Below are 27764 nucleotides of genomic sequence, written 5' to 3' on the forward strand. Positions count from 1 at the left end.
GGTAGGAGAACTGCTTGAACCCGGGGAGGTGGAGATTGCAGTGAGCCGAGATCGCGCCATTGCACTCCAGCCTGGGCAACAAGAGCGAAACTCTTGTCTCAAAAAATCAAACAAACACACATACAGGAAAGGAAAGGACATAATAAAAAGGAAGGAGTAGTAACCACAGGGCATCCATGTTGGAGTATCCAGATCAGCTTCCTTTTCATTAATCATAAATCCCCTTGGTGCTCTGTCCTGTTGGCTTTTCATGCACCTTCAAATCATGTATGGGGGTATGAGAAAGATAGTTTAAAAAGGAAAGATTTGTTCTTCCACCGTAAGGGGTGAGGGAGGTACTTAGCGAAATGATGACTAGTAATAAGCTCTAGAACTGTGGGCTCTTTTATCCATGTCCATTGTTTCATATTCTTCTGGACCCACAAGATGGCACTTGAGGATCTACAACAGCAAAACCATACCAACGTATTTAGAATAAAAGAATCATCCACAGGGTCAGATTAATGATGCATCTTTCTGGCCTAACAGTGTCTCTTTGATGGGCATAGAGATAAGGGGACTATGGCCATACCATCAGAATTGTATTATTCAATTAATAATGCCCACCACTTTGAAATGCTTCCTGTGCCCCAGGGCACTGTGCTCATCACTTTACATCTCATTTAATCTATAAGACTCTATGTAACTTCATCTCCACTTTACAGCTGAAGAAACTGAACTTCAAGTTACATAACCTGCTGACTGTGAACTATCACATGTGCTGAAGCTGGGATTCACCAAGCGGCCAAAAAGCCCAGGTTCCCCTTACCATTGCTATGTTAACCAATAGACTGATGTATTTTAAATCAGTTTCTATTTTTTCAACCTCATGAGTTTGAAAAGCTGCACTCTGCACTGATTTAGCACTGGTGGCTGCTTAAAACTTGCCTTATTCCATTTTAGTAGGCCCTCCGCCAAAATACCCCAATTAGTGGTGTCATCCTCTCTATTCCAAGAATTTTCTCGTAAGACTCCCGTTCTGTGTGTTTGCTTGGGAATGCAGAGCCCTGCTCCTCATCTCCCCATCTATGCTTTCTTCATTCTAAGCCCTTTCCTATCTACTTTATGCTCGAGGTGGCTCCACCTCCACCATGAGCCACAGCCAATGATGCTCATGGCCCCAACCATGCTTAAAGAGAAAGACATTGCCCTGCAAGGTAAATCAGTTAAAACCAACCTCTCCTGCCCTGAGTGGATAGGTAGGGTTAGGGTTGCCAGATGTCACGAAGTTACACGATGCTCAGTTTTAAGGTATATCCCTTATACTATAAGGGTTATAGTAAAAAATATTCATTATGTGAAATTCAAATATAACTGGGTATCAGGTATGCTATGTGGCAACCCTAGGTAGGGGAGCACAGGTTAGGCAAGAGATTAGAAGATTTGCAGCCTCCAAAGTTTCTGCACCTCGATGGGACACTAGAACAGGAAGGCTCCTGGGCCTTTCTGGCTCTGGGAATGAAGCGTGGAAAACCTTCCTTAGGCGGGCGCAGTGCTTCAAGTAGCCAAGCCCTGACTTCCGAGGGAAGAAGGGAGGCCATGGGCCTCTGCCAGAGCCCTGCTCTGGACTCTGGGGTCAGCAGAGTTCAAAACGACCTGCAACGTCTGGCGCTTAGCTCCTAAAGAGGTCTCCAGTGCAGCGGCGACGGCCAGCGGCTAGAGGCCGTCCGCCCGACTCCAAGATGGCGCCTGCCACAGCTGCCAGGTGTTAAGATGGCGGCGCGGGGCCGCGCCCGCGCTCCCGGGCTGTCCTCCCCCAGTCTTCCTCCGGCTGGCAGCACGACTCGCGTAGCCGTGCGCCGATTGCTTTTCGGCCTGGGCAGTGGTCCCGGCTGCCGGTCGACGACCGCCCCGCGTCATGCGGCTCCTCGGCTGGTGGCAAGTATTGCTGTGGGTGCTGGGGCTTCCCGTCCGCGGCGTGGAGGGTGAGTGTGGGCCGGGGGCGGTGCATGAGATGATAGGGCGAGCTGAGGTCCACCCGGGCGACGCTCTGGACCTGCGCGAAGGCCGGTGGTGCGCGACTCGCCCCTTCTTGGCGTCTTCCCGGGCGCGTCTCCCTGACTTCTCTCCCCGCGCACCGCCCGCTTGTGGCCCGCCAAAGGGGGCCGGCGGGCGGAGGGCCAGTGGGCGGGAGCCCGGGGGTGGTTGGGCCGCGTTCAGGCCGCCCTCAGCCCGTGGCCGGTAGCCAGAAGGGACAGTGCGGTAAGCGCTGCTGAGGCATACCCTCTGGTGATGAGCAATTTATTATTAATAACATCATATCAAATACCGACATTGTTGTGGCCGTATTAGGAGCCAGGAACTGTACATCGTGCTTTACTTACATCATTATCCCATTTAATGCTCCCACAAACCCTATCAGATCGGTTCCGTTTAGTGTCTCCATTTCACAGATGAAGATGCTCAGGTCCCGCCTAAGTTTGCGCTTCTGATAAGTGGCAGAAGCCTGTCTCTCTGACGCCAAAACCCACTCTGGAGTCCACGCTGCTGGACCACTGTCTTAAGGAGGCCAGTCTTGCTCTGCTCCCTGCGTGAAAAACAGACGAGAAACACGGGAGACTCCCGGTAACCCCCAGCTTGCCGGTGGGGAAGGCAGCCACCCTAGAGGCATGGCGAGGGTGGAGAGTGGAGGCCTTACTTTCATGCTCCTTCACCCCCACTCCTCATAGTCCTGTTAAAGTCCAGACCCTCGGTCTTGCTTGTCATTCAGACCTTAACAGGAACAGGCAGGTCTTTCTTTTCCCTGGGGTGTCCTGGATGGAGGCAGGACAGCAGAGGGTTGTGGAGAAGGGTGAGTCATAGTAACACAATTACCATAAATGAAAGCGCTCACTGTGTACCAGGTGCTGTGCTCAGTGCTTTACGAGCATCATCTTTTGGAATCTTTACTGTTTTGTTTTTGTTTTTTTAAGGGATGAGGGCTTGCTCTGTTGCCCAGGCTGGAGTGCAGTGGCTCATCATGGCTCGCTGCAGCCTTGAACTCCTGGGCTTAAGTGATCCTCCTACCTGTTTCCCAAAGTGCTGGGATTACAGATGTGAGCCACTGCTCCCGGTTTATGTAATTTTTATTTTTATTTTTATTTTTGAGATGGAGTCTGGCTCTGCTGCCCAGGCTGGAGTGCAGTGGCGCGATCTTGGCTCACTGCAACCTCTGACTCCCGGGTTCAAGCGATTCTTGTGCCTCAGCCTCCTGAGTAGCTGGGATTACAGGTGTCTGCCACCACAGTGGGCTAATTTTTGTATTTTTAGTAGATATGATGTTCCACCATGTTGGTCACGCTGGTCTCGAACTCCTGACCTCAGGTGATCCACCCACCTCGGCCTCCCAGAGTGCTGGGATTACAGGCTTGAGCCACCGTGCCTGGCCTTAGTAATTTTTAAATGCATATGCAGTAGATGTTATCATGCTTATTTTATAGAAGTAAACTGAGACTCAGAGCCAATAAGTCCTGTGACAAGGTCATACAGCCAGAAGTTGAGGAGCCTTGAGTCAAGCCCATGTCTGCCTGACTTCAGAGCCCAACCTCTGCATTTTCACTATACTTAACTGCCAGCCTCACAGAGGTGATGGCATGGGTTGGATATCTTCTGTTTCAGCCCCTCCACCCTGCTCTGTGCCCTGTGTGGCTGTCCTGTGTGGAATAAATACCAACTGTCCTGCCGTCTTGCTTCCATTGTGTTGGAATGAGGGGAGAGTGAGGTCAGGGTATTGATTCTCTCTGCTCCCTCCCTGAGAGGTTATTGCAGGCTGGCTTTGCCCCCGGTGGAAAACATTGAATTCTAGAAAGCTGCCCTCTGTGTTACCCTTGATGTTTCAAGGTTGTGTGACTACTTCTCTCTCCAGACTCTTAAGGTCTATGAGTGGTAACTGGCTCCCCCTCTACTGTTACTGGCCTTGGAATTCCTTACCATTGCTTTTCATTTCTCTACACCCAGCCTACACATTAGTGGTCCCTTCATTAAACTCTCCTCAACTTGCCCAAGTTAAATGTGCTGTTTCCTGGCAGAATCCTGGCTGATTCAGGGTTCAGCTTGGGTCTTTGGTCATCATGGCCAGGCCATGAATGGGGTGAAGACAGAAGAAACTTCACCAGCTGATTTCTTCTCAGAGTAGCTGAAAATCTAAGTTGTTTTTTTTTTTTTTTTTTTTTTCTGTGCAGAGGATGCCACTGGCAGATTATGCTGGCCTCAGGTGCTGAGGCCCTGATAGACTAAGCAGCCTGGAGGTAGCAATGCTATCCAGGTGTCTAGGAATGGAAGCAAACTCCTGGCTTCAATATCCATATGCCACTCTTCCCTAGGCAGTCAGCTAGCAAATTCTTACTGAGCACTCATCATATGCTAAACACTGTGCTGAGCACTGGGGATCCAGTGGTGAGTCAGAGCAGCAGGCCTTTGGGGAAGGCAGCCACTAAATAACTACAAATTACTAAGAAAATTGCAAGACTGAGAAATGCATCAAGGAGAGTCCCAGGGCATTTTTGGGAGCTGTAATGGGAGACCTCCTACCCTGGTCTGAGGGTCAGGGAATGTGTCCTTACAGAGGTGATATTTAGGGTGAGATCCGAATGAGGAGGATGAAGGATTTGGCAGGAGGAAGCTTCCCAGCAGAGAAACAGCCCTTAGGAAGGCTCTAAGGCAGGTGGGGATAGGAGGAGTGTAAATGATCAGGGACTAGAGGGATCTGATGGCCACAGGTGAGAGTGCAGACAGAGGCCACATTGGGGCCTGGTAGCTCTGCTACAGAATGCAGATGCATTCACAGGGTCCCAGGGGAAGCCACTGAAAGAGTTTTAGCAGGGGAGTGACATGATCAGATATGCCTTTTATCTTTCAGTTTCACTTGTATTGCTGTGAAGATCAGGGTCTGGAGGGGGGATAGAAGGCTGACCAGGGAGACCAGTTTAGGTGGCTACAGCAGTTGCCCAGACAAGAATTGGCTGTGGCCTTTGCTGAGAAGTGTTAGTCGGGATGGGGAAAGTAGATGGATTGTGAATGTGTTTAGCAGGTGAATGTTTTTTTTTTTTTTTGAGACGGAGTCTTGCTCTTGTCGCCCAGGCTGGAGTGCAGTGGCACCATCTTGGCTCACTGCAACCTCCACCCCCTGGGTTCAAATGATTCTCCTGCCTCAGCCTCCCAAGTAGCTGGGATTACAGGCATGCGCCACCATGCCTGGCTAATTTTTTTTTTTTTTTTTTTTTGAGATGGAGTTTTGCTCTTGTTGCTCAGGCTGGAGCAATGGCACGATCTTGGCTCACTGCAACCTCTGCCTCCCGGGTTCAAGCGATTCTCCTGTCTCAGCTTCCTGAGTAGCTGGGATTACAGGCACCTGTCACTATGCCCCGGCTAATTTTTGATATTTTTAGTAGAGATGGGGTTTCGCCACGTTGGCCAGGCTGGTCTCGAACTCCTGACCTCAGGTGATCTGCCCGCCTTGGCCTCCCAAAGTGCTGGGATTACAGGCGTGAGCCACTGCGCCTAGCCTAATTTTTGTATTTTTTAGTAGAGATGGGGTTTCACCATGTTGGCCAGGCTGGTCTTGAATTCCTGACCTCAAGTAATCTGCCCGCCTTGGCCTCCCAAAGTGTTAGGATTACAGGTATGAACCAGCAAGCCCGGTGTGCAGGTTAATTAATAGAACTTAGTTATTGTGCCTTTCCATCTCTTTGAATTGTAAACACCACTCATCATCATCATCATCATCACCACAGCCATTTATGGAGTGTTTAACCTGTGGCAGGGACCATACACATCTTTTCTCATTTAATCTTCACAGTAGCCTTGTAATTTTCTACATTTTGGTGGGATTGTCTCCATTTGCTAAATGAGCACACAGTATTGCCTATGGAAAATATGGATTGCTGTCCTTCCAACCGCTGGCTGTTTTTGGTCCCTCCTCATTTGGCTTTCCTGCCAGAAGCCATTGTGAAAACACCTGCAGCTGGTAAAGAGCCTTCTGAGAAAAGCTGGAAGGGTGTGAAGGTGCTGACCTAGGCTAGGGCTCCCTGGCAGAGTTGGCATGGTGCCCTCACACTTGTCCTTCAGACAACTTCTTTGCTGCCAGTGATGCAATAATTATCACTTTATGTATAGCTCAAACTGCAGTCTCTTAAAAGGCACATTACCAGTCGGGTGCAGTGGCTCACGCCTGTAATCTCAGCACATTGGGAGGCCGAGGTGAGTGGATCATTTGAGGCCAGAAGTTTGAGACCAGCCTGGCCAACATGGTGAAACTGCGTCTCTACTAAAAATAAAAAAAGTAGCCAGGTGTGGTGGTGCACATCTGTAATCCCAGCTATTTGGGAGGCTAAGGCAGGAGAATTGCTTGAACCCAGGAGGTGGAGGCTGCAGTGAGCTGAGATCGTGCCACTGCACTCCAGCCTGGGCAACAGAGCCAGACTCTGTCTCAAAGGAAAAGAAAAAAAACAAAAAAAAACAAAGGCACATTACCAAGGGAGGGTTCAATGACTGTCACATAGTATGACATTTTTATCTTCGTGTGGAATAATTCAGTGTTTCTTTTCTTCCTAATTCCTAAATGAAAACATTGGTACCTGAAGGCATAAGATTTTTTTGTTCCTGATCTGTACTGTGTACTTAAATATTTTTACAATGTGCAGGGGGATGGAGGGGACAACACTCTTGAACTTAAAATACCAGCTCCATGCACCACTTACACTCCCTTTTGATTTTGTGCAGGGGCTATCTGAGGGTCATCAGAGAGAACCAGATTAAAATTTGTGCCCTGATTTTTTTATCTTGAGGTTCTTCGTTTTGGCATTCTTCATTTACTTGTGGAATCTGGAATGTTGATTAGGTAGCAAGAGCAAATCTCTGAAGAGCTGTGGTGTTTGGGAGTAGGGTTGGACCCCAAACCTGGCATCCTTTCTTTTCCAGACTCTTCTGGCTTCATTTCCTGCTTTGTCTTGTGGATGACACAGAAAACATGTGTGTTTGTTTTTTCTTCTGATCATACAGGCAATACACACTCATTAACCAAAGGCTATAGAAATAAAAGGCTATAGAAATACCGCCAATGTGATCCCACCCCTCCACCAATTTGGCAAAGCTCCCTTCCCAGGCACCCAGCCCCTTCTCTGGACTGTAGTCACAGAAGTGCTTGACCTTCTGCTAAAGACTCACTTTGCTGCCCAACCCTTAAACTCTGTCCTATGTAACCTCCATTGCCACCTCTCCCTTCTTACCTGCTTTTTTTTTTTTTTTTTTGATACAGAGTCTCACTCTGTCACCCAGGCTGGAGTGCAGTGGCGTGATTCTCGGCTCACTGCAGCCTCTGCCTCCCAGGTTCAAGTGATTCTCCCGCCTCAGCCTCCCAAGTAGCTGGGATTACAGGTGCATGCCACCACGCCTGGCTAATTTTTGTATTTTTAGTACAGACGGGGTTTCACCATGTTGGCCAAGCTGGTCTCGAACTCCTGACCTCAAGGGATCCACCCTCCTTGGCCTCCCAAAGTACTGGGATTACAGGTGTGAGCCACCCACCCAGCCCCTTCTTACCTGCTTTCTCATCAGCTTTATGTATCCTCAAATTGCTCCTATGTTCCAAATACCGAAATAGAAACCTCCCTTAGTCTTCCTTGCCTGTAGCGAATCTACCCTACCTTCCTCGCCCCCTTTATAGCTAGATTTTTGGAAAGAATTGTGTATATTTATCCATGTAGTTACCATTTTGGGTTCTCTATTTCTTTATGTGGATCCATATTTCCATCTGTTAACATTTTTCTTCTGCCTGAAGGAGTTCCTTGAAGATTTTTGTCATGTGGGTTTGCTGGTAATGAATTCTTTTAGCTTTTGTATATCTGAAGAAGTGAAGAAGTATTTATTTCACTTTTTTTTTTTTTTTTTTTTTTTTTTTTTGAGATGGAGTCTCGCTCTGTAGCCCAGGCTGGAGTGCAGTGGCACTATTTCAGGTCACTGCAACCTCCACCTCCCAGGTTCAAGCGATTCTCTTGCCTCGGCCTCCCGAATAGCTGGGATTACAGGTGCCCGCTACCATGCCAGGCTAATTTTTTTTTTGTATTTTTAGTAGATACAGGGTTTCACCATGTTGGCTAGGCTGTTCTGGAACTCCTGACCTCAAGTCATCCACCCGCCTCGGTCTCCCAAAGTGCTGAGATTACAGGCGTGAGCCACCATGCCCAGCCAAAATAATTTTTTTTTTTTTTTTGAGACGGAGTCGCACTCTTGCTTGCTTTGTTTCCAGTGAGAAACCTGTTGTTATCCTTTGTTCCTCTCTACATGATGTTTTGTTTTTTTTCCTCTGGCTGCTTTAAAGAGTTTTTTCTTTGTCACTGGTTTTGAGCAATTTGATTGTGACGTGCTTTGTTGTAGTTCATTGAGTTTGGGTTTTGTTGAGCTTCTTGGATCTATGGATTTACAGTTTTCACCAAGTTTGGAAAGTTTTTGGCTATAATTTCTTCAAGTATTTTTCTGTTCCTCCACTCTCTTCTCTTGCCAGTACTCCAGTTATCTGTACATTAGACCACTTGAAATTGTCCTACGGCCCACTGATGCTCTTAATTTCTTTCCATTCTTTTTTTTTTTTCCTGTGTGTTTCATTTTGGATAGGTTCTATTGCGGTCTTCAAGTTGACTATTTTCTTCTGTTTTGTCTAATTTGCCATTATTCTCATATAGTGCAATTTTCATCTCAGACATTGTAGTTACTATAATTTACGTCTTTAAAAGTACGATTTGGGCCGGGCGCGGTGGCTCATGCCTGTAATCCCAGAATTTGGGAGGCTGAGGCGGGCAGATCACTTGAGGCCAGGAGTTTGAGATCAGCCTGGCCAACATGGCAAAACTCCGTCTCTAGCAAAAATACAAAGTAATTAGGCTGGGCGTGGTGGCTCATGCCTGTAATCCCAGCACTTTGGGAGGCCAAGGTGGGTGGATCACGAGGTCAGGAGTTCAAGACCAGCCTGGCCAACATGATGAAACCCCGTCTCTACTAAAAATACAAAAATTAGCTGGGCATGGTGGCACATGCCTGTAATCCCAGCTACTCGGGAGGCTGAGGCAGGAGAATTCCTTGAACCAGAACCCAGGAAGAGGAGGTAGCAGTGAGTGAGATCGTGCAGATCGTGCCACTGCACTCCAGCCTGTGCTACAGAGCGAGACTCTGTCTCAAAAAAAAAAAAAAAAACCAAAACAAAATAATTAGCTGGGTGCAGTGGCTCATGCCTGTAATCCTAGCTACTTGGGAGGCTGAGGTGGTAGAATCGCTTGAACCCAGGAGGTGGTTGTGCCACTGCACTCCAGCCTGGGTGACAGAGCGAGACCCTGTCTCAAAAAAAAAAAAAAAAAAGAAAGAAAAAGGCTAGGCCTGGTGGCTCGGTGGCTCACGCCTGTAATCCCAGCATTTTGGGAGGCTGAGGCAGGCAGATCACTTGGGGCCAGGAGTTTGAGACCAGCCTGGCCAATATGGCGAAACCCCATCTCTACTAAAAAAATACAAAAATTAGCTGGGCGTGGTGGTGGGTGCCTGTAATCCCAGCTACTCGGGAAGCTGAGGCAGGAGAATCACTTGAACCTGGGAGGCGGAGGTTGCAGTGAGCCGAGATCGTGCCACTGCACTCCAGCCTGGGCAATAAAGGGAGACTCCATCTCAAAAAAAAAAAAAAAAAAGGAAAGAAAGCCAGGTGCGGTGGCTCATGCCTGCAATCCCAGCATTTTGGGATGCTGAGGCGGGAGGATCACCCGAGGTCAGGAGTTCGAGACCAGCCTGGCCAACATGGTGAAACCCCATCTCTACTAAAAAATACAAAAATTAGTCAGGTGTGGTGGTGGGCACCTGTAATCCCAGCTACTTGGGAGGCTGAGGCAGGAGAATTGCTTGAACCCGGAAGGTGGAGGCTGCAGTGAGCTGAGATTGTGCCACTGCACTCCAACCTGGACGATAGAGCAAGACTCAATTTCAAAAAGAAAAAAAAAAAAAGGGTGCAATTTGATCTTTTTTTTTTTTTTTCCTGAGACAGAGTTTTGCTCTTGTTGCCCAGGCTGGAGTGCAATGGCACTATCTTGGGTCACCACAACCTCTGCCTCCTGAGTTCAAGTGATTCTCCTCCCTCAGCCTCCCGAGAAGCTGGGATTACAGGCATGTGCCACCATGCCCGGCTAATTTTGTATTTTTAGTAGAGATGGGGTTTCTGCATGTTGGTCAGGCTGGTCTCGAACTCCCGACCTCAGGTGATCTACCCACCTCAGCCTCCCAAAGTGCTGAGATTACAGGTGTGAGCCACTGAGCCCAGCCAATTTGATCGTTTTTATTTTTATTTAGTTATTTTTTTGAGACAGGGTCTCACTCTTTCACCCAGGCTGGAGTGCGATGGCTTGATCTCAGCTCACTGCAACCTCTGCCTCCCAGGTCGATTTGATATTTTTTAATATCTTATATCTTGATATCTACTTTACTTTTTGAATGTAATACAGTTACAATTATTGTTTTAATATCCTTGTCTGCTAATTCTGACATGGGTGCAAGTTCTGGGTCAGTGTGGATTGACTGATTAGTCTCATTATGTGTACTATTTTCCTGCTTCTTTATATGTCTGATAATTTTTTATTGGATGCCAGACATGAATTTTACTTTGTTGAATGCTGGATATTTTAGATTCCCTATGCATATTCTTTTTTTTTTTTTCTGAGATGGAATTTCTCTCTTGTTGCCCAGGCTGGAGTGCAGTGGCACGATCTCAGCTCACTGCAACCTCCACCTCCTGGGTTCAAGCGATTCTCCTGCCGCAGCCTACCGAGTAGCTGAAATTACAGGTGCCCGCCACCACACACGGCTAATTTTTATATTTTAATAGAGACAGGGTGTCACCATGTTGGTCAGGCTGGTCTCAAACTCCTGACCTCAGGTGATCCACCCACCTCGGCCTCCCAAATTGCTGGGATTACAGGCATGAGCCACTGCGCCTGGCCCCGTATATATATTCTTGAGCTTTGTTCTGGGGTACAATGAAGTTACTTGAGAACAGCTTGATTCTTTCAGGTTTTGCTTTTAAGCAAGCAAGCTGTATTTTCTTTAGGGTTAAAAGTGTCCCACTACTGAGGCAGGTCCTTTTGTATACTCTACTCAATGCCCTGTGAATTATGAAGTTTTCCAGTCTAGCTGGTAAGAAGAGGTACCATTCCCTGCTCTGTGTGAATGTTGGGTACTGTTCCTTCTCATCCTTTCTGGTAGTTCTTTCTCTGGCATTGGGTAGTTTACTCACGTGCATGTGCTGACCAGTACCCTGCTGTATACTTGGGGGGGCCTCTGCAGATTTCTGGAGCCCCCTCTCTAGGTAGCTCCTCTCATCTGCAATATTCTGTCTTGCAAACTATGGCTTTTTGGTCTCCTTGGACTCTCAGCTCCATCTCTTCAACTGGGAGAGTCTGCTGGGCTCTGCCTGGATTTCCCCTCCCTGAACCACAGTGGGAATGCCATCAAGGCAGTAAGTTGGAGCAGTTGTAGGATTCTCTTCATTTGTCGCCTGTTTCTCGGATGTCACTATCCTCTGTTGCCTGATAACTAATTTCCTGAAACTGTTGTTTTATATATATTATCTGTTTATTTGGTTGTTTCAGTAGGTAAGGTAAATCTGGTTTTTGTTACTCCATCTTGGCCAGAAGCAGAATTCCCAGATAATGTTTTTGAATCTCTGAATGAATCCACAGAGCTTTATGCCCTAGTGTGAGGTAGATCAATAGGGTAACTGTAGTTCATAATAGCCTGTTGTATATTTTAAAATAGCTAGAAGAGAATTTGAATGATTCTGGCATGAAGAAAAGACAAATATTTAAGGTGATGGATATCCCAAATACATTGATCTGATCTTTACAAATTGCATGAATATATTGATTATCACATGTGCTTTGAAACTATGTACATCTGTTATGCATCAGCAACAACAAAAAGCTCTACAGGGATATTCTTTGAAATCTTATACAAATGTGCATACCTTAGGAAGCCCCCAGACCTTCCCAACTTTGAAGTCAGTTGGTCACTAACACTCCAGTGACATGCTGTTGGCACGCAGAGCTCATCACCCAGCCGGTGGTTTCCTAACCACATGGTGAGCTTTCCTGAGTGCTGCTGGCCTCACTGGTTTCTGCTGGTTGGTGCCTGGCACAAAGTCTGGCAGCTGGTGTTGAGTTGATAAGAGTTGGAGGGCAGGAGGCATTGCTACGGAGGTGAGTGGAGATGGGTAAATGGATGTACGAGACTACCTGGGACTCTTCCCTTATCTGAGCATTATGCTCAAGACCCACCTTCTAGCTCCAAAGTGGGGGAAAGTTCTCTTCTTCCTCCTGCTGCTGCCTCTGCACTGCCGAGCCCATCTCCCAGCACTCCCAAGGGCAGCAGCCCAAGGGTGGCAGGCGGGAGAGCAGAGTCCAGCTGTCAGAGGCCACCTCAGGAAGGAGCTGCTGTGTGGCTTGAGCAGTGTTCTTCAGGCAGTGTGGCTCAGCATCCCCGAGGTATCATGGCAGGGAGCCTACGGCTCATTCTGGAGTAGCAGCCAGAAAACTTTGCTCCCAGACTTGGCTTTGCTGCTTACTATCTGTGTACCATCGGACACTGTGCTGAGCCTCTCTGTGCCTTGCCTCGTTATCTGTTCAGTGATCTTGGTAACCCTTGTCTTGCCCATCTCACAGGACTGTTATAATGTGTGCAAAGATGCTTTGTTCTAGTAGAATCTTGCATAAAATCATGATCCTTTTCTTGGATATTATCAAACAAATGAAACTCTTATCAAAAAATGAAAGTGTTTATATTCTATTTTCCTAATTAGATATCTGAACTGGAATGTTTTTAGTTATAATCCACATGGCAAGCAGCAAGTTTAGGGCAGAGCTGTGTGTTTGTCTATTATTTGACATTCATAATTTTGTTTGTTTGTTTGTTTTTTGAGATGGAGTCTTGCTCTGTCGCCCAGACTGGAGTGCAGTGGTGCAGTCTTGGCTCACTGCAACCTCCGCCTTCTAGGTTCAAGCAGTCCTCTTGCCTCAGCCTCCCTAGTAGCTGGGATTACAGGTGCCTGCCACCATGCCCGGCTAATTTTTGTATTTTTAATAGAGACAGGGTTTCACCATGTTGGCCAGGCTAGTCTTGAACTCCTGACCTCAAGTGATCCACCTGACTTGGGTCCTCCCAAAGTGCTAAAATTACAGGCGTGAGCCACCATGCCCAGCCTTCTTTGACATTCATTAATTTATTAATAGTACCTGCTTGTGACCTTCTTCCTAACCTGGGAAATGGTGAGTAGCTCTCTGATAGTTTAATGAAAGGAGACCTTTTTGTCTCCAGAGGGGAAAATTTCGTGTTAGAGGGGAACTGTAATTCTTTGGGGTTCATTTGTTTTGAAGTCAAATATGACTCTGAATGTGCTGGCATGTTTTAGTTGCAGAGGAAAGTGGTCTCTTATGGTCAGAGGAGCAGCCTGCTCACCCTGTCCAGGTGGGGGCTGTGTACCTGGATGAGGAGGAGCTCCTGCATGACCCGATGGGCCAGGACAGGGCAGCAGAAGAGGCCAATGCGGTGCTGGGGCTGGACACCCAAGGCGATCACATGGTGATGCTGTCTGTGATTCCTGGGGAAGCTGAGGACAAAGTGAGTTCAGAGCCTAGCGGTGGCACCTGTGGCGCTGGAGGAGCGGAGGACTCAAGGTGCAACCTCCGAGAGAGCCTTTTCTCTCTGGATGGTGCTGGAGCACACTTCCCTGACAGAGAAGAGGAGTATTACACAGAGCCAGAAGTGGCGGAATCTGACGCAGCCCCAACAGAGGACTCCAATAACACTGAAAGTCTGAAATCCCCAAAGGTGAACTGTGAGGAGAGAAACATTACGGGATTAGAAAATTTCACTCTGAAAATTTTAAATATGTCACAGGTAAGGAAGAATTATTTAGTGCTTTTCTCCTTTTCAGTGCATTTATTTTATGATTAATACCCTATCAACTTTGAAATGGAAAGTCATGATCTTGATCATATTGTAAGCGAGATAGCATTTAATGGTTGCTTCAGTGAAAATCGACTTTGCCCTCTGTGATGTTTATAGGGAGACGAGGAAATATAACTAGTGTTGATTATGATTTTCAGGTGGCCTAAACCTAGTTATCCTTGGGCCAGTCCCACCACCAAACCTCACGATAAAAATCCCAGTGGACAGATAGTTGCTTGGCACCAAAATCATAGCATTTTTCTTTTTGAGACAGAGTTTTGCTCTTGTCACCTAGGCTGGAGTGCAATGGCGTGATCTCGGCTCACTGCAACCTCTGCCTCCTGAGTTCAAATGATTTTCCTGCCTTAGTCTCCCATGTAGCTGGGATTATAGGCATGCGCTACCATGCCTGACTAATTTTGTATTTTTAGTAGAAATGGGTTTCACCATGTTGGCCAGGCTGGTCTCAAACTCCTGACTTCAGGTAATCCACCCGCCTCGGCCTCCCAAAGTGCTGGGATTACAGGTGTTAGCTACTGTGCCCGGCCATTTTTCTTCTTCCAAATGAAGTATTTATTTATTACAGAGGCAATTTAAACATACCTGGATTACTAAAATTATAATTTACCATTATTTAGACTAGTAATGCCCCTGGAAAGTATGTTATATTGATGAAAAGTTTCTCTTTCATCAATGACTGACAATTTCTGTGGGGTGGTTCAGAAAACAGAAGGGTAGGATGCATTCACACTGCTTATGTAAGAGAGGAAAATCCTGACTCTAAGAGCTGTGACTGTTTGTTGTCAATGAGGGCACGCACCTTTAGTGCACATAGCTCCTCCAAGGGCAGTGCTCGGTGCTGGCTTTGCATCCACTCCCGAGTGCCTGTAGATGCTGTGGTCTGTGGGACTCCCACAGGTGTCACTCACATGACTGGGAGAGAGCAGTTTAAACAGTCTGAGTTATGGATTAAACAGGTGGTGGCAGGGACGGTGTACTCTTTTTCTTTTTTTGACACAGAGTCTCGTTCTGTCGCCCAGGCTGGAGTGCAATGGGATGATCTGGGTTCACTACAACCTCTGCCTCCCGGGTTCAAGTGGTTCTCCTGCCTCAGCCTCCCGAATAGCTGGGATTATGGCACATGCCACCACGCCTGGCTAATTTTTGTATTTTTAGTGGAAACGAGGTTTTACCACATTGGCCAGGCTGGTCTCAAATTCCTGACCTCAACTGATTTGCCCGCTTTGGCCTCCCAGAGTGTTGGGATTACAGATGTAAGATACTGTGGCTGGCTAGGACAGTGTACTCTTGAATTGATCTAACCTTTGGCCAAATATGTCGATATGACTGCTTAGTTCAGACTTAGCTCTGCTGAGATGATAGTTTGGATTTGAGATCATAGTCCTCTAATAATTCCATTTTAGATGGTTTGAGATGCGCAATTCAAAGGTGGGGGCAATTGCTCAGACCCTGTGAGTACTTAGTACAGGCATACCTCAAAGATACTACATGATTGGTTCCAGACCACTCTGATAAAGCAAATATCGCAGTGTAGCAAATCACGTGAATTTTTTGGTTTCCCAGTGCATATAGAAGTTATGCTATATTGTAGTTTATTAAGTATGCAGTAGCATTATGTTTAAAAAATGTATATACCTTAATTTAAAAATACTTTATTGCTAAAAAATGCTAATGATCATCTGAGCCTTCAGTGAGTTGTAATCTTTTTGCTAGTTGAGGGTCTTGCCTTGATGTTGATGGCTGCTGACTGATCAGGATGGTAGTTACTGAGGGTTGGGGTGGCTCTGGCAATTTCTTTGAGACAGAGTATTGCTCTGTCACCCAGGCTGGAGTGTGGTGGCGAGACCATGGCTCACTGCAGCCTTGACCTCCCAGGCTCAAGTGATCCTCCCAGCTCAGCCTCCTAAGTAGCTGGGAATACAGGCATGTGCCACCGTACCTGGCTAATTTTTTTCTTTTTTTTTGTAGAGATGAGGTCTCACTATGTTGCATAGGCTGGTCTCAAACTCCTGGGCTCAAGTGATCCTCCTGTCTTTGCCTCCCAAAGTGTTGTGAGTCGTGAACCACCATGCCTGGCCCACAGTTTCTTTCCTTTTTCTTTTCTTTTCTTTTTTCTTCTCTTCTCTTCTCTTCTCTTCTCTTCTCTTCTCTTCTCTTTCTTCTCTTCTCTTCTCTTTCTTTTTTTTTTTATTAAGTATTTATTGATCATTCTTGGGTGTTTCTTGGAGAGGGGGATATGGGAGGGTCATAGGATAATAGTGGAGAGAAGGTCAGGAGATAAACACATGAACAAAGGTCTCTGGTTTTCCTAGGCAGAGGTCCCTGCGGCCTTCTGCAGTGTTTGTGTCCCTGGGTACTTGAGATTAGGGAGTGGTGATGACTCTTAAAGAGCATGCTGCCTTCAAGCATCTGTTTAACAAAGCACATCTTGCACTGCCCTTAATCCATTTAACCCTGAGTTGACACAGCACATGTTTGAGAGAGCAGGGGGCTGAGGGAAAGGCCATAGATCAACAGCATCCCAAGGCAGAAGAATTTCTCCTCCCAGACAGGGCGGTCGGCAGAGGTGCTCCTCACTTCCCAGATGGGGCGGCCGGGCAGAGGCACTCCTCACTTCCCAGATGGGGCGGCCGGGCAGAGGCGCTCCTCACATCCCAGATGGGGCGGCCGGGCAGAGGTGCTCCTCACATCCCAGATGGGGCGGCCGGGCAGAGGCGCTCCTCACATCCCAGACGATGGGTGGCCGGGTAGAGGCGCTCCTCACCTCCCAGACGGGGCGGCCGGGCAGAGGCGCTCCTCACTTCCTCCCAGACGGGGCGGCCGGGCAGAGGCGCTCCTCACTTCCTCCCAGACGGGGTGGCAGCCGGGCAGAGGCACTCCTCACCTCCCAGACGGGGCGGCCGGGCAGAGGCGCTCCTCACTTCCCAGACGGGGCGGCCGGGCAGAGGCGCTCCTCACTTCCTCCCAGATGGGGTGGCGGCCGGGCAGAGGCGCTCCTCACCTCCCAGACGGGGCGGCCAGGCAGAGGTGCTCCTCACCTCCCAGACAGGGCGACCGGGCAGAGGCGCACCTCACTTCCCAGACGGGGCGGCCAGGCAGAGGGGCTCCTCACATCCCAGATGATGGGCGTCCAGGCAGAGACGCTCATCACTTCCTAGACGGGGTGGTGGCGGGGCAGAGGCTGTAATCTTAGCACTTTAGGAGGCCAAGGCAGGCGGCTGGGAGGTGGAGGTTGTAGCGAGCCGAGATCACGCCACTGCACTCCAGCCTGAGCAACATTGAGCATTGAGTGAGTGAGACTCCGTCTGCAATCCCAGCACCTCCGGAGGCCGAGGTGGGCAGATCACTCCAGGCCAGGAGCTGGAGACCAGCCCGGTCAACACGGCGAAACCCCGTCTCCACCAAAAACACAAAAACCAGTCAGGCGTGGCGGCGCGCGCCTGCAATCCCAGGCACTCGGCAGGCGGAGGCAGGAGAATCACAGGAGCCCGAGGCAGGGAGGTTGCAGTGAGCCGAGATCACGGCAGTACAGTCCAGCTTCGGCAACAGAGGGAGAACGAAAAAAGAAGGAGAGGGAGACCGAAGAAAGGGGAGAGGGGAGAGGGGAGAGGGCTTCTCTTCTCTTTCTTTTTTTTTGAGATGGAGTCTCACTCTGTCACCCAGGCGGGAGTGCAGTGGCATGATCTCAGCTCACTGCAACCTCCATCTACCAGGTTCAAGCTATTCTCCCACTGCAGCCTCTCGCCAAGTAGCTGGGATTACAGGCATGCTCCACATGCCCAACTCATTTTTGTATTTTTAGTAGAGACAGGGTTTCACCATGTTGGTCAGGCTGGTCTCGAACTCCTGACCTCAAGTGATCTGCCCACCTTGGCCTTCCAAAGTGCTGGGATTACAGGCGTGAGCCACCACACCTGGCCTGTGGCCCACAGTTTCTTAATTCCTTTCACGAAAGAATTCTCTGTAGCATGCAATGCTGTTTGATAGCATTTTATCCACAGCAGAACTTCTTTCAAAGTTGGAGTCAATCCTCTCAAACCCTGCCACTGCATTATCAATTAAGTTTATGGAATATTCTAAATCCTTTGTCGTCACTTCAACAATGTTCACAGCATCTTCACCAGGCGTAGATTCCATCTCAAAAAACTACTTTCTTTGCTTATCCATAAAAACCAACTCCTCATCTCTTCAAGTTTTATCATGAGATTGTAGCAATTCAGTCCTATCTTCAGACTCCACTTCTAATCCTAGTTTTCTTGCTATTTCTACCACATCCGCAGTTCCATCCTCCATTGAAGTCTTGAATTCCTCAAAGTCATCTATGAGGGTTGGAGTCAGTTTATTCCAAACGCCTATTAATGTTGATATTTTGACCACCTGCTATGAATCACAGATATTTTTAAAGTCATCTAGAATGCTAAATCCTTTCCAGAAGGTTGTCAATTTATTTTGCCCAAATCCATCAGAGGAATTGCTATCTATGGCAACTGTAGCCTTATGAAATGTATTTCTTAAATAATAAGAGTTAAAAGTTGAAATCCCACCTTGATTCATGGGCTGCAGAATGGATGCTGTGTTAGCAGGGCTGAAAACAACATTCGTCTCCTTGTGCATCTCCACCAGAACTCTTGGGTGACCAGGTGCATTGTCAACGAGTGTAATATTTTGAAAGGAATCTTTTTTTCTGAGCAGTAGGTCTCAACAGTGGGCCTAAAATACTCAGGAAACCATGCTGTAAACAGATATACTGTCATCCAGGCTTTGTTGTTCCTTTTCTAGAGCACAGGCAAAGTAAATTTGCATAATTTTTAAAGGCTCCAGAATCTTCAGAATGAGCAATGAGCAATGAGCATTGGCCCTGCGGTTGCTCATACCTGTAATCCCAGTACTTTCAGAGGCCGAGGTGGGTGGATTGCTTAAACCTAGGAGTTCCAGACCAGCCTGGGGAACATGGTGAAACCCTATTTCTACAAAAAATACAAAAATTTGCCAGACATGGTGGTGGACACCAGCTACTTGGGAGGCCAAGGCAGGAGGATTGCTTGAGCCCAGAGGTTGAGGCTGCTGTGAGCCGTGATTGCGCCACTGTACTCCAGCCTGGGTGACAGAGCAAGACCTTGTCAAATAAATAAATAAATAAATAAATAAATAAATAATAAGATTTATTGTCAAATAAATAAATAAGATCCCAGCTGCACTGGCCTCTAAAAAGAGTCCGCCTGTCCTTTGAAGCCAGGCATTGACATCTCTTGTCTAGCTATGAAAGTCCTAGAAGCCATCTTATTCCAATAGAAGGCTGTTTTATCTACATGAAAATCGGTTTTTGAGTATAGCCACCTTCATCAATTCTCTTAGCTAGATGTTCTGGGTAAGTTGTTGCAGCTTCTCTCTTTTTTTTTTCCCCATTGATCTTTGATGTTACTATGTTGTAGCTTCTCTATCAGCACTTGCTGCCTCACCTTGCACTTTTATGTTCTAGAGACAGCTTCTTTCTTAAACCTCATGAGCCAACCCCAGCTAATTTCAGACTTTTCCTCTGCAGCTTCCTCACCTCTCTCAGCTTTCGTAGAATTGAAGAGAGTTAGGGCATTGTTCTGGATTTAGGCTTTGGCTTAAATGTTGTGGCTGGTTTGATCTTCCATCTATAGCATTAAGATTTTCTCCATAGGAGTAATAATGCTGTTTTGCTTTCTTATCATTTGTGTATTCACTGAGTAGCACTTATTTTTATTTTTAAGCATCAGAGGTCATCACACTGGATGGAGTAGCACATTAACTTCCTTTAAAAACTTTTCCTTTGCGTTTATAATGTGGCTGTTTGGTGTAAGAGGTCTAGCTTTCAGCCTGTCTCCTATGTTGGCATTCGGCATGGCGTCCTCACTAAGTTTAATCAATCATTTTGGGCTTTGATTTAAAATGAGAGATGTGCAACTCTTCCTTTCACTTAAACAGAGGCCACTGTAGGGTTATTAATTCACCTAATTTCAATATTGTTGTGTCTCAGGAGAGGACTGAGGAGAGGGAGATGGGGAACAGCTGGTCGGTGTAGTAGTCAGAACATAGACATTTGCTGATAAAGTTCACTGTCGTCTATGGGTACAGTTGGTGGCGCCCCAAAACAATTACAATAGTAACATCAAAGATATTTATCATAGATCACCATAACAGATATAATAATGATGAAAAAGTTTGAAATACTGCAAGAATTACCAAAATGTGACACAGACACAAATTGAGCACATGCTGTTGGAAAAATGGTGCTGAAAAACTTGCTTGATGCAGAGTTGCCACAAACCTTCAATCTGCAAAAAATGCAATGTCTGCAAAGTGCAATGGAGTGAAATGCAGTAAAATGAGGTATGCCTGTATTTGAAATGATGAATTATGAAAGATATTAAAATAACTTGTAATATTAGGAAAGTAGAGAGGAAAGTTTAAAACTTTCTGCTTAATTCAGCAAGACTTAAAAAAAGTGAAGGTTTATAACTTGTCATTTGATCATACTTTTTTGCTGATTCCTGGATTCATATGGTTCAAAATCCAAAAGGTTCCTGAGGGTCCCTTCTCTCACTGCTCCCACCCACCCGTTCCTCTCCCTGGAGCAGCAGTGTGTCCTGTTTCTTGGGTATCCTTTCAGAAAAATGTACTTTTACTGCTAACTTTAATGCTTGTTTCTTTTACAACAGGACCTTATGGATTTTCTGAACCCAAACGGTAGTGACTGTACTCTAGTCCTGTTTTACACCCCGTGGTGCCGCTTTTCTGCCAGTTTGGCCCCTCACTTTAACTCTCTGCCCCGGGCATTTCCAGCTCTTCACTTTTTGGCACTGGATGCATCTCAACACAGCAGGTATCTTCCGTTGGTGGGGTTTACGTCCACCTTCCTGGCTGATGGTTGCACTTATTTGGAGGTCCTAATTAGTTAAGTTAGAAGCAGAAGAGGGGGGGCATGAGCTTTGTCCTGGGATTGAAGGCAAGGCAAGAGTGAATAGTGAGGATTGTCATACTCCTGAGGAAGCTGGTGGCGTCACTTTGTGGAGGCCCTTTAAAGAAAGTGGGCTGTTCTCTGTGTGGTGGATTTAAAGGTGGCAGGTGATAGGACCTGATGGCAGGGGGAGGGGCCAGAAGACTTTTGAGGGCCATAGCCAGACTGAATCAGCACAATTGGTATCACAGTAGGATATTCCTTTGTGACTTTAAGGCGCAGGTTAAATCCCCATCCCAGGCAGCCTAATTCCCAGCACCCCTGTTTTGTGTCTACTCAGGATTTCTTCCCTTCCTTTTCTTTTTCTTTTCTTCTTTTCCCTTTCCATCTTTCCTTCTTTCTTTCCTCCATACTTATTCTTGCAGTCATGTTCTGTAGTAGGCACTCGATCAAGTCATGAATTAATTTAGCTCTTTAACATGACATTTACCTTTGTTTTATATTTCTCGTGTATAATTCACTGGGTTTTTGTCCAGGCTGGCCTTGAACTCCTGGGCTCAAGCGATCGTCCTGACTTAACCTCCTGAGTAGTAGGACTACAGGGATGCGCCACCATGCCAGGCTGGTCTTTTTTTTTTTTTTTTTTTTTTTGAGGTGGAATCTCGCTCTGTTGCCTAGGCTGGAGTGCAGTGGTGTGATCTAGGCTCACTGCAGCCTCTGCCTCCCGGGTTCAAGTGATTCTCCTGCCTCAGCCTCCTGAGTAGCTGGGATTACAGGCACCTGCCACCACGCCCGGCTAATTTTGTATTTTTAAATGGGGTTTCACCACGTTGGCCAGGCTGGTCTCGAACTCCTGACCTTGTGATCTGCCAGCCTCGGCCTCCCAAAGTGCTGGGATTACAGGCGTGAGCCACTGTGCCTGGCCCAGGTTTGTCTTTTTTAAATGTTTAGTAAAGTAAGTTACAGAGAACTTTGTTGAGAATGGTATATGTTTCTCCTACGTGCTGCGATTGTGCCTGAGTTATAAACTGTTCTTCTCTTCCAAATCAGATGCTCCTTAGCAGGTCAGCCTCAACAAGGAGGTTGTGTGTAAATAAATCTGGAACATCTGAAAAATGGTCAATTGGTGGTAAAATGAAGTTGAGTGAACTTCTGTTACTCTGTACTTGAGGCCAGGTGCAGTGGCTCACACCTGTAATCCCATCACTTTGAGAGGCCAAGGTAGAAGTATCGCTTGAGCCCAAGAGTTTGAGACCAGCCTGGACAACATGGCAGAACCCCATCTCTATAAAAAAAATACAAAAAATTGACTGAGGATGGTGGCATATACCTGTGGTACCCCAGCTACTTGGGAGGCTGAGGTGGGAGGATTGCCTGAGCCCGGGGCGGTCAAGGTCACAGTGAGCCATGATCCTGCCACTGCACTCCAGCCTGGGCTGCAGAGTGAGACCCTGTCTCAAAAAAAAAAAAAAAAAAATTGTATTCCACTGATTTTCATTGTGGGAATATAACTGCCAATGTTTACCTGAAACTTTTATGAAGAAAGAAATGGCTCAACAAATTAGTAATTTTCATATAGGCTTCTGGGTGATATCTAAGTGACTGGGCCCAAGGGAGCAGACTGATTGGAAGGACAGATCATGTCAGTGTCCAGCTTTGGTGGGGCCTCCACTGCCCCCAGGCATACTCAGTGCTCTTTGGTTCTGGGTCTCACACTGTCCCTCCTGCCTCTCCCCCAACTCCCTCCCCAACCTGCTTTCTTCTTTCTTTCCTTCAGCTCCATGTTGTACCTGGTATGGCGCCTTAATTATGGAGACTAAGGCTCTTGCTGTTATTATATGGGCTGGGACATGTTTGCTTCTTATGTTAATATTTAAGTTACAGCATGTGTACAAAAGAAAAACATCCTGGTTATACACTATTACTATTTTACTAATGTGGAAAATTGAGGCTTAGCGAGGTTAAATAATCTGCCCAGAGTTCACATTGGTTCAGTGGCAGAACTGAGGTTTCAACCCAGAGTGTTTTGACTTGGGAGCTTATCACCACTAGTCTGTATTATGTAAAGGTGAAATAAGCCTGCACAGTTATATTCCTTCCAAATAAGTCATCCTGCCCTAATTGTGAACATCCTGGTGTGTTTGTTAGATCATATACTCCCTTGTGCCAGCTTACCAAACCAATTGCCTACTGTAAGCTGATCTTTTTTGAGGGACAGGGATGGGCATTCTGAAGAGTTGGAAATTTCTTCTGTCAAAAAAATGGACACAGTGTGCCTTGTCCATGAATTAGAGTTTTCTGGTTTGGTTTGTTTAGACAGGAACTTAACTAGTGGAATAATTGTGCCATGGGTAGATCCATATTATAATTGAAGCAACTCAGATTGCAGAAAAGGAGTGCCCTCAGCCATGACTCATAAGCAAAGAGGTCGGAAACAAATGAAAAAACCAAAAGTTCCAAGTATCAGAAATCTCCGTAGGTCACATGCAACTTCCTCATTTATTTCTGTCTATTCTGAGATGGTAATTGTATGAGAAAGCCCTCTATTAATAATAAATTCAGGTTTTTTGACTTCTTTCTCTTGTAGCCTTTCTACCAGGTTTGGCACCGTAGCTGTTCCTAATATTTTATTATTTCAAGGAGCTAAACCAATGGCTAGATTTAATCATACAGATCGAACACTGGAAACACTGAAAATCTTCATTTTTAATCAGACAGGTATGTGGATGTAATGTGCTGAGGAAGAAGATATTCTATTGCTGGGGGTCTGTGCCTTCTGTGGGTTCTGATCTGCTATAATCCTTAAGTGAAGGGTTCAAGACTGACTTTGAGTTGTAAAACTTCTCTTCTAATGAACTGTTATAATCCTGTTAAATACTTCCCAATCAGTATGAAGCTTAACATGAATAGGTAATTTTAATTATTATAGATACTTTTTTTTCCCTTTTTTTTTTTTTGAGTCTCGCTCTGTCGCCCAGGCTGGAGTGCAGTGGTACAATCTTGGCTCACTGCAACCTCCACCTCCTGGGTTCACACCATTCTTCTGCCTCAGCCTCCCGAGTAGCTGGGACTACAGGCGCTCGCCACCACACCCGGCTAATTTTTTTTATTTTTAGTAGAGACAGGGTTTCACCATGTTAGCCAGGATGGTCTCGATCTCCTGACCTCGTGATCCGCCCGCCTTGGCCTCCCAAAGTGCCAGGATTACAGGCGTGAGCCACCGCGCCCGGCCTTTTTTTCCTTTTTTTTTGAGGCAGAGTCTCACTCTGTTGCCCAGGCTGGAGTGCAGTGGCGTGATCTCAGTTCACTGCAGCCTCCGCCTCCTAGGTTCAAGTGATTTGCGTGCCTCAGCCTCCTGAGTAGTTGGGATTACAGGCGTGTGCCCAGATAATTTTTGTATTTTTAGTAGAGACAGGGTTTCACCTTATTGGTCAGGCTGGTCTCGATCTCCTGGCCTCAAGTGATCCACCTGCCTCGGCCTCCCAAAGTGCTGAGACTACAGATGTGAGCCACTGTGCCCAGTCTATTATAGATACTTTATTGTTTGATGGATTGAGACGGAGTCTCGCTCCGTCACCCAGACTGGAGTGCAGTGGCATAATCTCAGCTCACTGCAGCCTCTGCCTCCTGGGTTAAAACGATTCTCCTGCCTCAGCCTTCCTAGTAGCTGGGATTATAGGTGCGCGCCACCACACCTGGCTAATTTTTGTATTTTTTAGTAGAAACAGGGTTTCGCCCTGTTGGCCAGGCTGGTCTTGCACTCGTAACCTCAAGTGATCTGCCTGCCTTGGCCTCCCAGAGTGCTCGGATTACAGGTGTGAGCCACCATACCTGGCCTATTATAGATACTTTAAAACAGGTTTTATTGAAATATAATTCACATACCATACACTTTACTTATAACTTTTAACACACATTTTTCACTTAATATTGACACAAAGATATGCATAAATCATGAGTGTACAGGGTGATGAATTTTCACAAAGTGAACACCCTGGCTCTGATCAAGAAACAGAACACTGGCTTATGCCTGTAAACCCAGGACTTTGGGAAGCCTGTGCAGGTGGATTGCTTGAGGCCAGGAGTTCGAGACCAGCCTGGCCAACATGGCAAAACCCTGTCTCTACTAAAAATACAAAAACTAGCTGGGCATGGTGGTGGGTGCTTGTAGTCGCAGCTACTCGGGAGGCTGAGGCATGAAAATTGCTTGAGCCCAGGAGGCAGAGGCTGCAGTGAGCTGAGATCACAGTACTGCATTCCAGCCTGGTTGACAGAGTGAGACTCCGTCTCAAAACAAACAAACAAAAAAAAAGAAACAGAACATTACCAGCCTCCCTTGAGCACCACTGCTCCTGCCTTCCCCAAAGATAACCACAGTCTTGACTCCTAATATCATAGACTGTGTTACTTGTTTTGGACTTCATATTAATGGAGACATGCAGGATGTTTTCTTTTATGTCTGTTTTTTTCATCCAACAGTATGCTTGTGAGATGCACCTGCATTGTCATGTATGGTTATGTTTTGTTCATTTTCTTTGCTGCTATTGTTCCATTTATTAATCCATTCGTAGATGCTATCTTAGTTCCTTAATATTTGCCAAAACATATGGCCTTATTTTTTATTGTTTGTAAAACATTGTAAGGCATTGTAAATTGAAAACATTACCTCCATTGGAAAAGTTCATTCCTCTAAAGCCTCACTGTCTCAATTGTGAGCATCCCACTCTTCCCAAAGTATATTCACTGGAAATAAATAAAAATTATAACACACATTGCATATATATTAAGTTGCATATAATCATTTTAGCTAACACTAAAGAAAAAAGAGCTGAGTTGGCTGATAGGAGTAAAAGTAGGATATTACAAGGTGGTTAGCTAGTCCAAGTCTTGTCATGGATCCCTGATTGTCATTTCGATTGATGTGTGGAGAGGGAGCCATTTTGTTCAGTGCTCTAAGAAAACCTAGAACACAAATCTGGGAGTCACAGCATATTTGGTAATCCCTGTTTCCATTGGTGGCTTGTTGTTATAATAGTTCTTCCAGTAAATTATTAAAAGCATTTTGGGGCTGGGTGCGGTGACTCACACCTGTGATCCCAACACTTTGGGAGGCTGAGGTGGGCGGATCAACTGAGGTCTGGAGTTCGAGACCAGCCTGGCCAACATGGTGAAACCCCGTCTCTACTAAAAATACAAAAAAATTAGCCAGGCATGGTGGTATGTGCCTGTAATCCCAGCTACTTGGGAGGGTGAGGCAAGAGAATCGCTCGAACCCAGGAGGCAGAGGTTGCAGTGATCTGAGATGGCACCACTGCACTCCAGCCTGGGAGACAGAGCAAGACTTCATCACAGAAAAAAAAAAAAAGCATTTTGAATTTAGCATTACTTAACCTGTGAAAACATTCTGTAGACAACTGAGAGGAGTTTTACTAGTTACTTACTGAACTTTGGTCTCAAAAGACACCAAAATACAACTCTTATAAACACATTGACTAAGAAACTTTTGATGAGTTCACAGAAATTCTAGTGTTTTAGTTGTGAAGAGCTGAATGGATTCCTGTTCCTTTGATGCAGTGGGGAGAAAGGCAACTTACAAATTACACTGATAGGCAAGTGAAATCCATCCCATATATTTATATATATACTAGTGACAATGCTTATTTTAGGACTGCATGTCATTTTGCATATATATAATACTTGAGAAAAATCTGTGGTGGGTGCATTTTCTGTCTGATTTGAAACCAATGATTTTTCTTTCAGGTATAGAAGCCAAGAAGAATGTGGTGGTAACTCAAGCCGACCAAATAGGTCCTCTTCCCAGCACTTTGATAAAAAGTGTGGACTGGTTGCTTGTATTTTCCTTATTCTTTTTAATTAGTTTTATTATGTATGCTACCATTCGAACTGAGAGTATTCGGTGGTTAATTCCAGGACAGGAGCAGGAACATGTGGAGTAGTGATGGACTGAAAGAAGCTGGAAAGAGGAACTTCAATCCTTTGTTTCAGAAATTAGTGCTACAGTTTCATACATTTTCTCCAGTGACGTGTTGACTTGAAACTTCAGATTAAAAGAATCATTTGTTGAACAACTGAATGTATAAAAAAATTATAAACTGGTGTTTTAACTAGTATTGCAATAAGCAAATGCAAAAATATTCCATAGAGTGCACTATTCTTGTTTTTACTGCATGAACGTAACCCAATATTTGAAAAGTAATCCAGTTTGAAATGTGAAGACATATTCTGGTAGAATAGTGAGTAGAATGACATGCTTACTATACAGAAGGCAAAAATAGGACTCTCAGATAATAGTTTTAGGAAACCCTTGATTCCTTATATATGTTTAAGGAGGCTAGTTTTCTGTTTCTTTGCAGTTTTTCTTCTAGAGTCCATAGCAGGAAAGTATGTAACCAGAATTGGTTAGTGTGACCCCCTCAAGTAGCAAGTGATGGAAAATAAAAGAGTCAAATACCTTGATGTTTGTGATCTCTACTTTCACTCAAAAAATTTGAAGTGTTTTAAGTTGTTTCTGGGTAAGGGAGATGTTAGGAGAAAGGAAATGCTGTAACTAAAGCTCAGTTATTTCAGTTCTGTGCTAACGTATACATCTTAATCATAGTTATCTAAGCAGCATGCATTAATTGAACCTTAAAATGTTCCCAGCAGGCTGGGTGCAGTGGCTCATGCCTGTAATCCCAGCACTTTGGGAGGCCGAGGCAGGAGGATCACTTGAGGTCAGGAGTTTTGAGACCAGCCTGGCCAACTTGGTGAAACCCTGTCTCTACTAAAAATACAAAAAATTAGCTGGGCGTGGTGGTGGGCGCCTGTAATC

General features: G+C 46.0%; 1 protein-coding gene across 2 annotated transcripts; it reads left to right on the top strand.

Moving 5' to 3' along the window:
- The first annotated feature begins 1715 nt into the window (after positions 1–1715).
- TXNDC15 (thioredoxin domain containing 15) lies at positions 1716–27409 on the top strand. Of its 2 annotated transcripts, none has more exons than XM_024247480.3 (5): positions 1716–1964; positions 13448–13935; positions 20694–20857; positions 23520–23650; positions 26693–27409. In XM_024247480.3, exons 1-5 carry the CDS (start codon positions 1898–1900, stop codon positions 26887–26889), a joined length of 1047 nt encoding a protein of 348 aa, XP_024103248.3. In that variant the 5' UTR covers positions 1716–1897; the 3' UTR covers positions 26890–27409. The 2 variants fall into 2 exon arrangements, with proteins under 2 accessions (XP_024103248.3, XP_002815950.4); XM_002815904.6 differs by having other exon boundaries at positions 1799–1917.
- Positions 27410–27764: the final 355 nt, after the last annotated feature.

Source organism: Pongo abelii, chromosome 4, assembly GCF_028885655.2.
Source record: "Pongo abelii isolate AG06213 chromosome 4, NHGRI_mPonAbe1-v2.0_pri, whole genome shotgun sequence".
Taxonomy (NCBI): domain Eukaryota; kingdom Metazoa; phylum Chordata; class Mammalia; order Primates; family Hominidae; genus Pongo; species Pongo abelii.

What these genes read in the sequence shown, in the direction of transcription:
- TXNDC15 (XM_024247480.3), top strand. Translation starts at nt 1,898, where the DNA reads ATGCGGCTCCTCGGCTGGTGGCAAGTATTGCTGTGGGTGCTGGGGCTT. An exon ending in TCCCGTCCGCGGCGTGGAGG is followed by an intron (nt 1,965 to 13,447) that starts GTGAGTGTGGGC and finishes GGCATGTTTTAG; the next exon opens with TTGCAGAGGAAAGTGGTCTC. An exon ending in GATGCATCTCAACACAGCAG is followed by an intron (nt 20,858 to 23,519) that starts GTATCTTCCGTT and finishes TTTCTCTTGTAG; the next exon opens with CCTTTCTACCAGGTTTGGCA.